The sequence below is a fragment of the Zootoca vivipara genome, chromosome 2 (assembly GCF_965207765.1).
Source record: "Zootoca vivipara chromosome 2, rZooViv2.hap1.1, whole genome shotgun sequence".
NCBI classification, from domain to species: Eukaryota; Metazoa; Chordata; class Lepidosauria; order Squamata; family Lacertidae; genus Zootoca; species Zootoca vivipara.
Window position 1 is genome coordinate 82,863,493 of NC_142584.1, and position 13,742 is coordinate 82,877,234.

Below are 13,742 nucleotides of genomic sequence, written 5' to 3' on the forward strand. Positions count from 1 at the left end.
CTTCTTTAATGCAGGCATTGACAAACGGTGTGTGCCTGACTTCAGAATAATTAATAGAATGACGTACAACTCCTTTTCTTCCTTGATCCATCATGAATTGCCATTGTTCACAAAACATTGCTGGCTTTTGTAGGCATGTTGGGGGTGGAGCTGGATTTTTAACATTTCAAGTGTCGATCCTCTGTCAACTATTGTATATTTTACAGGGTATAATACAAAACTAGCAGCTTTGTGTTTCTGTGTCCTTGAAGGCACCATGTTCATAAAAATAAATAAGTCTAAAGGTTTTAAAAGCTGCATTTAAAATGTACAAACAAAATTACTGGACAGCTGTAAAACAATTCTTATTGCAACAGTAATGTTTCAAGTCCCTCATCCCCTAAAGGTTTTAGGCGCACATTTGTACAAAGTGAGGAAGGAGCAGGAATATGGATGTTGTTTAAATACAAGATCAGCAGGATAGTAAATACTCCATATATTTCACATCAGAACTTCATATATAGTTTATACAGAATTATTAAAGCTAAAATAATTAAATTATTAAGAGTACTAAAGCATGAATACCTATTAATCCCTTCTCTAATATTTAGTAAAAGGACTCTCACAAAATTAGGATCCTGGTATCTACTGTCTCTCTCATGACATTTTTTATTTTTATCATTGGGCTGCGTACTTCTGTGTATTTTTATTTCAAATCCCCCCCTTCAAGTTTTTTAAAGCAATAATCAATTTTGCTGCTGTCAATATGTTGTTGTTGTTTAGTTGTTTAGTCGTGTCCGACTCTTCGTGACCCCATGTCAGTATGTTAGATATCATTATTGGGTTCATTTTTGCTACACGGGAATGAAAAAAAATCTAGTAACAACTTTCTCAGATCAATGAGTCAATTATAACCAGTTATATTCAGAGTAACTGGGTGTAATTTCACTTTTCATGGTGTTGGTGACTTGCACAACTGACAGTAAAATGGTAAACCTTTTTCTGTTGTCCACCTGTGCAGTCAAGAAGGTCAGTAGTTTATTCAGTATATCTGCTGGAGAATTGGGTGGGGTGCTAGAAAGAGGTTGGATTCCCCCTTACTCCTGGATTCTACATTAGGAAGGGGCATGCCACAGTCTGGGAACTTTCGTATTCTACTTCTGCTCACAGCCCTTCATGGAAAGCAGTTGGTCACAGGATTTTCGCTTATCCGGATGCCTGTAATGTAGACCTTGGTTTCCTTTGCCCCTGATGAGTATTCACCACCACCAAGCATCTCTGTGTTTTATGTCCTCCTCTACTTTTGCTACCCATCCTTTGTGGATATTGTTCTTATCCTCCTGCTAGTACCAACCGTCAATTCTGTTTTAGGGGGATCTTATTCTGCTGCTGTCCCCTTTCATGAACCAGGAAATGTGAAACGATTTCACTCAGAGAGACTCCCCCCCCCCCCCGCTAGCTTTGCAGCTATTTCTCTCTTCTCTGATCCTGAAGTGAATTCTAATTCAGCATTTATGGTTTTGCAGTTTATTGACGAGAGAATGAGCAGAATGGTCACATTCCACACTTGGCTTCACTGCATACATTGAATGAGTAAGGGGATGGATAAGCTTGTCCCTGAACAGGGCTACCAGGACTTCATTTAGAAATCTTAATGGATATGTTGTGGCTGCTGCTGCTGCTGCTGCTGCTGCTGCTGCTGCTGCTGTTAAATAGCATCCAACTTACCCAGTGATGTAATCATCAGTAATGCCCAATTTATACTAGGGAATAAAATAACAGAGAGTATAACAACGTTGGAGACGTAGCCATTTGGGGGCAAATACCTCTAGAGCACCCCAAAGAGAAGTATGAAGCCTCTATCAACATCCGGCTTCATACATCCCTCTGAGCTACTAGATTAGTGATCTAATTAGGCAGGAGAACTAGATTTGGTCCTACTATCGCTGCAGGAAATGTCTGCATACGTTGTATGTGGGGACAATGTATCATATATGTGGGGGTGCAAGGTGGTTAAACAATTCTGGATTATGGTACATGAAGAGCTCAAAAAGATATTCAATCTCTAAAAAACCAGAGGCATTTCTGCTGGGCTTAGTATCAAGCGATATCCCCAAGGATAAAAGGACTGTATTCCTTTACACAACAGCGGCGGCCACAATTTTAGTGGCGAAAAATTGGAAAACAGATAAAATGCCAGAATTACTAGAATGGAGAGCCAAAAATTTCAAACTCACGGAAATGGGAAAGTTAACAGCATCAATCAGAGGTTGTCCTAATCAAAAAATTAATAAAGAGTGGGAATGCGTAAAGGTTTACATGAAAAGAGTTGGTTTTGGAGCTTAAAAATTAATTAGCAATAGCTTAAAGGGCGCAAGGAGATAGGATAATACCATATCAAAGATGGAACAACAAATATAAACAGTGAGTAATGCAACAATAACAAAAAATAATAGGTAAAGAAGACAGCACACAGGGGGAGGGAAGCAATGGGTCTTGGGGGAGGGAGATGAGGGTATTAATTGGAATTGTTAAAGATATATACAGGATTTAAGAGATTTAAAATAAGGAATTAAAACAAAGAGACAAACATTAAGAAATACTAAGTAAAGGAGTCTGAGAAGAGATTAGTATAAATGAATACATGAGACTTAAGGTTTTGCCATACATATGATTTTACTTTGGATGTGAAGTCTTTTGTTGTAAAGATTGTACATTGTATGAATAAAACGTATGTGTGTGTGTGTGTGTGTGTGTGTGAAAATGTCTGCATGTGTTGTATGACTTTAATAAATGACATCCTCACATTTTTAAAACTAGTAGCTGCACCCTCGTCCAATCCCAGGTTGCATGTGTGGCAGCTGCACTGAATGTGCCAATTTGAAGAGAAATGAGAATCGTTTCTAGCTTGTGGATAAGTGGTGCTAGATAGGGAACCGCACTGAGAAATAACTGTATAAAAGGTATTGTGCAAATACCTTAAGTAACTGATCTTTTGATGCTTGTGGTCAAGCTGACCCTGAACAGTATTGTTCAGAAAATATGTGGAAATCTAACACCTCTACCCTTCTTTCTTCACTCCAGTACACTCCATTTTGTCCACCTGCCATCAAAGAACAAACTGAGTTTTAGCTCTAGAGTCCATGAAATGGCTCCCAGCGTAGGGAAAGGAATGGTCTAAAAAGGACAAGAAAATCAGAATAGTAGTGAGCATTGCCACACTAGAGTACTTGTAGAACAGTGGATCCCAACCTTTTTTTTTTTTGGCCATGTGCCACCTAAGCATCTCTAAAAATCCTGATTGCCCCCACCCCCCGTGACATATAATTCTTATTATTCAAAAAGTGAACTCCTATTCATGTGGAAGAGACCTAAAAGACCATTAACTTGGTCTACACAAGCTGATTTTAACTTTTAAAATGTGCATGTCACAATATATATTTATATACCTGTACTATATATCCCTTTCTCTTTGGCGATCACTTGTATCTGAGTAAGATTGTCTTCCATAAACACGATTTTAACGATGGGTCCGTAAGTGACTGTGGAGGCCAATTCTGGATCCGCGCATCCTTCCACAGTGGGGACATTGGTTTCTGGGCGGGAGTTGATCACGGTGTGGATTTGCCAAGCATGCCTTCCTCTTAGCACATTTCTCCTTTGCGTCCTGAGATTGTCTTCAAAACCCATGACACCTTTGGTAAAGGCTGTTCTCCAACTGGAGCGCTCACAGGCCAGTGTTTCCCAGTTGTCGGTGTTTATACTACATTTTTTTTAGATTTGCCTTGAGACAGTCTTTAAACCTCTTTTGTTGACCACCAGCATTACGCTTTCCATTTTTAAATTCGAAATAGAGTAGTTGCTTTGGAAGACGATCATCAGGCATCCGCACAACATGACCAGTCCAACGAAGTTGAAGTTGAAGAATCATTGCTTCAACACTGGTGATCTTTGTTTCTTCCAGTACACTGATAGGTATTAGTTCACCTGTCTTCCCAAGTGATGTGTAAAATTTTTCGGACACACCATTCATGGAATCTTTCGAGGAGTTGGAGATGGCGTTTATAAGTGGTCCATGTTTCACAAGCATACAGTAAGGTTGGTAGTACAATAGCTTTGTAAACAAGCATTTTGGTCTCCCTGTGAATGTCCCGGTCCTCAAACACATAAAATTGCCCCCCTGTGGGGTTTGTGCCCCACGTTGGGAACCACGGTTGTAGAAGCACAGGTTGCAGGCTTGCACAACTTATGACCCATCAAGCTGATATCAGCCCAGCCCGCTTGGTGTGGAGGCTCATGAAGAGCTTGATAAACCTCCTGACTTTGCATTTGTGAGCCTGAAAAAGTGAGAGGGAAGCTGTTAAGCACCTACAGCTGCTGGGCCATGCTTGGCTTCAGGGGTCAAGTTTGTCAGGCCTGTGCTTGAATGTTGAACCAAGCCTTCTTGGTCAAGTCATGATCTTGGCCAAGTTCCTCAGCTGCAGGAGGGTTTCTTACACACGCCAGATTCTTATGAGGGTTAGGAATTGTAAAGCATATTGCATTTTAACAATTCTAGATGAATTACTGTTGTTAATAATAGCTACATTGAGAGACTTGGTATAAATTACATTTAATACCAATAATAACTGCCTTGAGAGCCTTATTTCACAGCTTTGAAATGTTTATTTACACACACTTTTGATATAAAATCAACAGAATCATCAATGTATTATAAATGGGTAGAAACTCCCTTGTGTTCAGGATACTCAAGGCACAGGATTGTGTTCTAAAACATTAGTGAACGTGGGGAGTGATTTCATCGTGTAATTTGTCCAGAAAGCTACATTGTAGAGGGTCGTTATCTTGCACATCTTAACTGATTAACTGAAAATCATCAAGGAGGTTTAGGATGCATACGCAGGTTCCCATGTTGCTGTGGGTGTTTTTTTTAATATAGTTTTTTAAAAAATAAACTTTATATGACTGCAAGAGGAAAATAGCATATTGAAATAACAAATGGGTAAGCCTAGTTAGTCCTCTGGAATTTGAGCACAAATCCTCCTTGCAGTAGGCACCCCAAAAGGATAATGGCAGCTGCATTCTGCATTTGCTGCTGCTGAGGCTTTGTCCTAGCTTTGTTTTTCAATGAATGGTATGTGTGTTTCCTGAAATACTGCTATATTTATCCCACTAGTTTTTCCGTGTCAAAGTGTACAAGGTCATAAGGGCTCTTAATTTCCAATTTAAATAGCCCTGGTTAGTACCAGGCGGCCCAAAAAACCCTTACAGGAGAGACTAGCAACAGAGGTAAAGGTAAAGGGACCTCTGACCATTAGGTCCAGTCCTGGATGACTCTGGGGTTGCGGCACGCATCTCTCTTTACTGGCCGAGGGAGCCGGCGTACAGCTTCCAGGTCATGTGGCCAGCATGACTAAGCCGCTTCTGGCGAACCAGAGCAGCGCACGGAAACGGCGTTTACCTTCCCGCCAGAGTGGTACCTATCTATCTACTTGCACTGCGTGCTTTCAAACTGCTAGGTTGGCAGGAGCAGGGACTGAACAACGGGAGATCACCCCGTCGCGGGGATTTGAGCCGCCGACCTTCTGATCGGCAAGCCCTAGGCTCTGTGGTTTAACCCACGTCTCTTAGCAACAGAGGTAGCTGGTGCTTAATTCCCTTTCCTTTTGCTGCCTTTTCCCTTTTGTTGCATGGTGTGGAGTGTGTGGTATTATTGCCTTTTTACATGCATTGAGGGATGCACATTCCTTCCAGCAGGATATGGGCTCCTGTTCTGAACGCAGAAAGAGAACTCGCAGCAACAAGGGAGGAGGGATTCTAAGTGATGCTCCTGTCAGGTGCTAAGAGATTGCACCATGTAATCCTGCAGCTGTCATCTGCAGCATTTGTCAAGGCCTCCTCTGTTGGTCTGCTCTGTTTCATCATGGGGATCGCTAGGCTGGCAATGTTTCAACAGCCATTAATCCTCTTTGTATCTTTCAGCACTATGACCACTGACAAGGTTCTAGGCACGCCATGTCAGCATACCTCAATATAACTTGCGATTGTTTTTCTTTAAAAAACAAACAAACAAGCAGCCTTTGATCCATTGACCCAGTTCTCAGCCCAATATGGTTGTTGAGGTATTTTCACCTCCACCCACCTTGCTGCTGTTTGAACCCCAGGAAAGGACCTTTCCTAAAAATGATTAATTTCTGGGTTTTGTCTTACTCTTCCATCTTTTTCAGTCAGGCGTCTTATATCTCACCTAGACCAATGTACGTTTATGCAAGTGAAATGAAGCAGCCTTTGTGATGAGCTGGAAAAGCAGTTCCACAAATCTCCTGTTCCATAGAATCACAGATTCTACAGAATTGTAGAATTGTAAGGTACCTAAAGTCCAGCCCCCTGCAATGATGATTAAATGATCCTTGAACTGCATACCTTGCCTAAACCTGAGGAGAGGTGGAGGTGGGGTTTGAGGATTTTATCCAGCCCTGTGGCTGGATTCCTCCTGGAATTTGAGCTAGCCCCCCACCCCCTATACTTTACAGTTTCTCCCATAATTCGTGCATGTTACAGAACTGAACAGGCATATATCCCACATAGCTTGTGTCTTTTTGGCATTCCCCATCAAAAATATCAGTTATATTTCGGGGGGGGGCACATATCTGCACAGCCAAATGCAGGACTAGTCACAACTTTCCCACCTTATATGAAACACTGCAGTTACTCACTATTTTCATAACACTTTTTTTAAAGTGCCTGATGTTAAGTGCAGTTTTTTCCAGATGAAAATTTTTGCTCCAACAGCTGCCTACAGGAAGACTACGGCATGCATGCCTCTCAGTAGGCGAAATCACTGCATTGCTACTTCACACATTGCATTTTTTGCTGTGTATTCAGACTTCGGAGCCGCTCCAGCGTTCATTCAAATGGCAGCATATGAATTGCTATAAAATCGTGGACATCAAATCCTTTTCCTTATGCTCCTGTAAACTTAGGTTAATAAGAGTTTGCTTATAAAAAAACATAAAATTAAGCACATGCCTATAATCTCAGATTTCAGGCCTTGCATTCAATATCTGACACTTGTAATCAACTGGCTGGTCCTTAGATCTCTCTGTTTATTTCAGACTTATGTGCTGGAAGTTATTAGCAAAGTTGACGAGCAGCTAACCATGCTTGAAATCTGTAGTCCCGAGTCCGAAGGGAAATCGCATAGGCACACTTAAGATAAATGATTAAAATCCAACTAAAGACTTATTGAGGCATCCTCTTCCTAACTGGTTGCTCTGATGGACTACAAGTCTCGAGGAAGGACTACTGTGGCCAGTGTGGTGCCTAGGAAGCTCCTGGTCTTAAAGGGAAGCTTAACTGGAGCAAGAGGAAAGTGCACAAAGAAGGTCTTCGTGGATAAATTGTATCCTGTGTTCTTAGAACCAAGGATGAAAACATGCTCTTCAAGTTACTCTTTAGGGAGGGCACAATCTGCTAATGCAATTGAGTAGGTAGCACATTCTGGGTAGGGAGTGGAAACACACTCCCAAAACAAACTTGCCAGCCATAACAACTACTTTCTAAATCAGTTTTTGTAAGTGACTCTAGCCTGTATTTCTTTTTATTTCTGAAAGTCAGAAGTTTAATTACTTCTGACTTTTAAGTTGTAGCTCTGTACTGTATTGCATTGCATTGGGGTTTTGATAGTGAACTTTGATTTTATCATGTTGCTTTGAGTAGCTGATGGAAAGTTAACTGAGACTTGTGCAGGATAAATACATGGTGATAGCCTTGTGTGCATGTTTGTTTGTTTTTTACAAACTTGTCACTAAAGTACTGCCCTCTTGTTGATGTGTTTACTATAGCCAAAGATTCTTCTGTAATCATTTTATAAAACGTTTATACCTGGGAAACATCCCTGTTAATCAATTTCTTTTTCTGTTTTCAGTCTTAGGGTTAGCGTTAAACCCCAGCTTCATGCTGAGCCCTATGTACAACATATTTGTTCTTATTTTTCATTCCTGCTGCTCCTTCGTTGCAGATCACTGCTGGCTAATAGAATTTGATGGGGCTCCTTCCTGTTGCCTGCGAAATGTTTCATTTTGCTACCTTCCGCTCTTGCTTGCTTTTTTCTACTTTTTGTCATCGTTTTGATCTTGCAAATCCAGGTCCTGTGAGAAATCAGACAGTATGAAATATGAAAATTGCTTGAGAAGTAATTGGAGAAACAGTGAGATTTATGAAACCCATGGAGATAATGCTCACACCTACTTATTCACAATATTTAATTTTTAATGGCAATTTTAATTAATGGAGGCACAGGTCTTTGGGTTTTTCAGAGGCAAGTGAAGAACAGCAGGGAGCTGCAGGGCTGTGCAGTGCAGGTGGGAGGGAAGGTGCTATTTAAATCTGCATTCCAGGCTGGAGACCTGAGAGAGGGAGAGGGCAGAGTGTTTAAAGTTCTAAAGTGAAATAAAATTAACCATTATGTAACACACATAGACAGACAGACAGACAGGCAGGCAGATAGCTCTTGCTGCCAAAGTACATTTTGAGGTGAAGCCTCATCTGCGATTTGTCAGTTCCTGAAAGAGTTTTTTTTGTTGAAAACCTGTGAAAACAATTCCCTGCTGGGCTTCTTTGTATAATGCATAAAGATACATCTAACAATGATGCTTTCACATAGCAAATTTGAAAGGAATATCAAAGCATGCTTGTATGAACCTGTTAATTTAGGAACTCTGCAAGGAAAATGGTAGGGAAGTGCACAGAAATACAAATCTATCTGAGAAGGAGCAAGATTGTAAGCATAATGAGTGTTCTTTTTTCGGTTTAAGTCCCATTTTTCCTAAGCATTGTAGCTAGACATTGCTGGAGGATAAAAGTAAATGCAGGAATAAAACTTTGTTTCAGCTGCTGTGCTGAGGAAATGGAAGGAAGCTAACACTTGAGAGAATCATGATATAATCTGAAAAGGGCAAGGATCCTCCAGAAAGGGCATTATACAGTAAAAAAATATGAAGAAGTGTGCATGCACACGAAAGCTCATACCAAAATATAAACTTAGTTGGTCTTTAAGGTGCTACTGAAGGAATTTTTTTATTTTGCTTCGACTCAGACCAACACGGCTACCTACCTGTAGTAAAAAAATATGTCACACACTATTTTATTTGAATTGATTATTTAGATTTGTGCTTATCAATTTAGCCTCTCACTGTTAATCAGCAATATTCAGAGGAAATGTGTCCATATGCCATTTGTTTATGTTGCATAGATGAAAGGGCTAGGAATGGTTCCATGCTTTATGTGACAATCATATTTGGGCCAAGGTTCATCAGTGTTTGTATCTGGATATTTTGGGATGTGCGCCTGTCCTGTACACGGCATATTTCCTGCAGATAATCCATAACAAGCACCATTTGCCATAAGTATGGATCTGTTCTTTAATAAGACTTCATTCTCACATTTGTCTTGTACCTTTCCTTCAAGAAGCCAGGGTGGTGTACATTGTCATGGATATGGCATGGGAGTTATAGTATGCACAACTCTGAATCCTTGGTCAAGAGCAATGGATGCTGGGAGAGACAGCAAGAGCAGGCTGGGCCTTTAACAAAACTTGCTAAGTCCCTCTCTGCTAGCCCCAATTAGCTGCCTGCAAAGGAATGTGGTAATTGCCTTTGGCTGGAGAAGAAACACCGGTGTTCCCTATTTCCTTATGGTACGGCTGGGAGGGGGTTTAATCACTCTATCCTGTCCACCTGGGGTCGGCTTGACCCTGATGAGTTGGGAGGGAATGAGAGAACTGTCTTACTATCTGCTAGTATTAGATCAGAGTGTGAAGTAAGACAGGTGAAGACAAATGGGCAACACCTGAAATCATTGGTAAACTGCTAATTGGAGCCTCATTTCCATTGGTGGGAAAACGGAACCCCACCTGACCCTTTCCCCATAACTTGGGAGTTCTAGCATTAGAACTTTGCATTTTGCCACTTGCAATTTTGCCAGAGCTTCTGCGAGTATGAAGCTGTGAAAGGAGAAGGGGGGCCTGCGGGCTGCGCCTTCTGAAAGCTTTGCAACAAGTTATATCTTCATAACCGTATGTATCCTTTAGTTAGAGCAATTTGAATGCTTATGTTTATTATTTGCGATCTCTGTAACCTCACAAGAAATGTGCACTGCTAATTTTTAAGTTGTATGTTTTACACTTTTTAATAAAGCCTTGAAAAGGTATATTTTGGTTTGGACCTTGAGTATTGTTCAGGGTGGGGCAACTAGTCCGGTCCCTTGACCCTTTGGTCGCATACTGAGTATTGGGCTGCACAAGTGAGTGGGCCTGGGTTTGAGTAAAGAAACCAAACCAGTTGAATTTCTGCCTGCTTTGTTAAGAGTAGTCAGAGGCTTGCAACCTTGTAACAAGGCGGAGAAGCTTTCCCTTTTGGGCTCTCTGGCCAGGTGCAAGTGAGAAAGGGTGGTGGCAGCGAACTACCGGGAAATTGTTTTGACTACGGCTCACAAGAGAATTGCCGAGTTGTGTGTTTCCCACACGTTGCAAGAGCCAGGAGATTGGCTGGGTCAGGCAAGTGAGAGCCACCGACCATTACATGGTGGCAGCGGTGGGATTAGTCCACCCCTGAGCAGAAGTTATAATTTTTGAAGGATTATTTTATTCCTGAGGAAAGTTACGTTTTTTAGAGCGTGCACTATTTCTTTGAGAGTTACAGACTTTGGTAACTTGTTAGTGAGGATGGCTGAGTCTGCCAGGAGAGCTGAAGCTGAAGACTCTGCCGCACAGACTTTGCAAACTGTCGACCAGTGGGGGCAGGGAGAAGATTCAACTTTTCACCCCTGCTCGTCCAAAGCACCAAGCCGGGCTGCGTCGAAAGCGTCCTCCCCCTTGTTCTCGGATGATGAGGAAGGAGAGGGAGAAGTGACCAGCTTACAGCACCCGGGAGTTACAGGAGTCCTGAGGCTGGGAGCCTCTGAGCCTCGCAGAATTCGGGAAGAGAGGGTGACATCCAGTTATCCCAGAGAGGCGTATGCTGCAGTTTCTGAACCAGTGGTGCGGGTGAGAGAGAGAGAGATGGGACAAGCCCCTCACCGAGAGTATGTACCTGGGGACCCCACGGATTTTCCAACCCGGCGCCGGCATGCAGCGGAAGCCCGTTCAGTTTTTCCAGAGGACTACATCTACAGGGAACTGCCCCGTCCGGCAAGAGAGAGGCGTGCAGCTGAGAGAGGCTACGAAGAGCCCGGGAGGTATGCCAGAGATAGCCGGGATGCAGAGTTCCTGAGACTGCCCAGCCCACCTAGAGCCGCTTCACTGGAGCGTTACTGGGAGCCAAGAAGGTTGCCTCCTCGGCAGAGGGAGGACGACTACTTTATGCGTCCCAGAGCTTTGCATCTCCAAGACGGTGAAGGCAGGCCAGTGGAGAGTCGGGCACCAACTTACCAGGACTACCCTCCGCCGGAGCGGCGTGGTGAGTTTTCCAGAGGCGCGCCTCAACAGGTGACGCTGAGAGACTTTAATCTTAAACTGTTTCCTACCTATCAGCCTAAAATGGATGCCCTGAGTTATTTCACTCTGTTTGAATTAACTTGCCAAGAGCTTGACGTGCCAGAAAGATTGTATATGTCTATTTTGAGAGCCCTCCTGTCTGGGGAGCTGGCAGATTTGATGGGACAGCTGCCCATCACTCATGCTTTTGATTATTTTGCCTTCAAAAGACTTGTTATGCAGAGGTTTTCTCTGTGTCCGGAAACGTATCGTAGAATGTTCCGGAAGGTGGAGCGTGGCCCCACAAGTGAGAGTCTACCTTGGGTTGCTGCTAAGCTTGCCCAGCATTTTGACTTTTGGATGTCTGCAGAGAATGTTACAACTTATGAAGGCTTGAGGCAGAAAATCATTATGGAGCAGTTTAACAGACACTTGCCTCCAGAATTGTCCAGTTTAGTTGCTGACAATCACCCGAGCAGTTTTGAAGAGGCCGCAGCTCTTGCGGAAAATTTCAAACTAAATCGCACCCATTTGGGGAAGAGCCAGTCGAGTGGGAACCGGGCTGTTGCCCCCCCTTCAACTGAGAGGGCTGCTTCCCAACATAAAGTGGAGAAGGCTGCTTTCCAATCCACGCAAGGGAAAAGTTCCCCTTTTACTCCAAAAGGGACTGTGTCAGCTGGTGGCGACCAGGCGAAGGCAGTGCCAAGCACAGTTATTTGCTTCCAGTGCAAAAATCCGGGGCACGTTCGTTCAGCTTGCCCCCTGTTTAAAAACAAGCCTCGCCCTGCCTTTACTTCCACCCCAGCTGTGAGAACCGTGCAGCAGATGCCGGAAAATTGGGAGCCTGAAGTTGCGGCTCCAAAGAGCGAAGGGACTGTTAAGCCTGAGGGGAAGGACCCCGTGCCACAATCTGTCGCTGGAGCCCCTGCTGGCAGTGTTCCTGTTGCACCTGCTGTCCCTGTTGCCAATCTGAGACCTGTTGGAGCTCCTGCTATGTCAGCCCCACACATTGATTGGGCCAACATGGAGTTTAGTGCCCCAGTGCGCATAAACAGAATTCTAGTGACTGCGTATCGTGACACAGGCTCAGACATCACCAGCGTGTCCAAGGACTTGGTCCTGCCACAGCAATATCAACCAGAAATGATCAAAATTAACCCCTACGGTGTAGATCCAATCTATCAACCCACGGCTGTTGTTCATGTTGAATATGACTGCTATGCTGGGGAGCACAAGGTGATAGTGCACGACCCCCAGAACTGTTCGATACCTGCCCTTATTGGGAATGACATTGGTTACCGGGTTCACCAGCAGAAGCTTGCCGCAAAAGCCTCAGTTAAAGCTTCCGAGGGGGATGAGTTGGCCCCCCCGCGCTTGCTGTTAGCTGGGAACCAGGAGGGAGCAGAGGAGGAGAAAGGAATGTCAAGCCTCTCTGCCGAGCAGGAGTTGCCTGCGTTGCCTGGACAACCGCTGGGTGAAGACCTCGTATCTTCAGAAGTTTTTGCAGAGGAGCAAAAGGCTGACCCCTCCCTGCAAGTTTGCCGGGATGCTGCAACAGCTGAGCCGAGGGGAGAGAAGCGAGTTTGCTTTCTGTATGAGAAGGGATTGCTTTACAGAAAGTTCTGGCCAAAGAAGACCGGGGACAAAGACTTTGTCCTGCAGTTGGTGGTTCCTGCGTCTCTACGTTCCAAGGTCCTTGATCTTTCTCATCAGGACGCCCTTGCAGGACACATGGGGGTAAAAAAGACTAGAGAAAATCTCACGTTATTTTTATTGGCCAGATATTCATCAGACTGTTAAGATTTATGTTAGATCGTGTGAGGCATGCCAGAGGGTGGGGAATGTTAGGGATCTTGTTCCTCATACCTTGCAAAGTGTACCCATGGAGGTGGGGGTTTTTGAGAAGTTTGGGGTTGATCTTGTAGGTCCTTTGCCAAAAACCCGCTCTCATAAACAATACATTTGTTTTCTGATTTGCTATGCCTCCAGGTATGCCTGGGCAATGGCTATCCCTAACACCTCTGCTAAATGTTTGGTAAATGCCTTGATGTCTGCTTTTTGTACTTTGGGGATTCCAAAGGTTTTGGTGAGTGATCTGGGAACTAATTTTGTGGCAGAGCTGACTCAGAAGCTCTTCCAAGCAGCTAAGATACAGCACCATACCAGCATTGCTCACTGCCACCTGTCCAATGCAATGATAGAGAGACTTCAGGGGTCGATTGTTCAGATGCTTAGGAAGTATGCTTTTGCCCATGAGGCCAATTGGGACCAGCACCTTCCTCTGGTGGTT

The 13,742-nt window shown here is 43.6% G+C and overlaps 2 protein-coding genes across 5 annotated transcripts in view; both read left to right on the forward strand.

The window, feature by feature from the left end:
- Window positions 1-13,742, forward strand: part of CHCHD6 (coiled-coil-helix-coiled-coil-helix domain containing 6) — a 212,064-nt gene that overhangs the window by 111,727 nt on the left and 86,595 nt on the right. The gene's annotated exons all lie outside the window — the stretch shown is intronic.
- Window positions 10,467-13,252, forward strand: LOC132591472 (uncharacterized). Its single transcript, XM_088662344.1, has one exon. The coding sequence runs from the start codon at window positions 10,703-10,705 to the stop codon at window positions 13,250-13,252; it is 2,550 nt and encodes an 849-aa protein (XP_088518470.1). The 5' UTR covers window positions 10,467-10,702.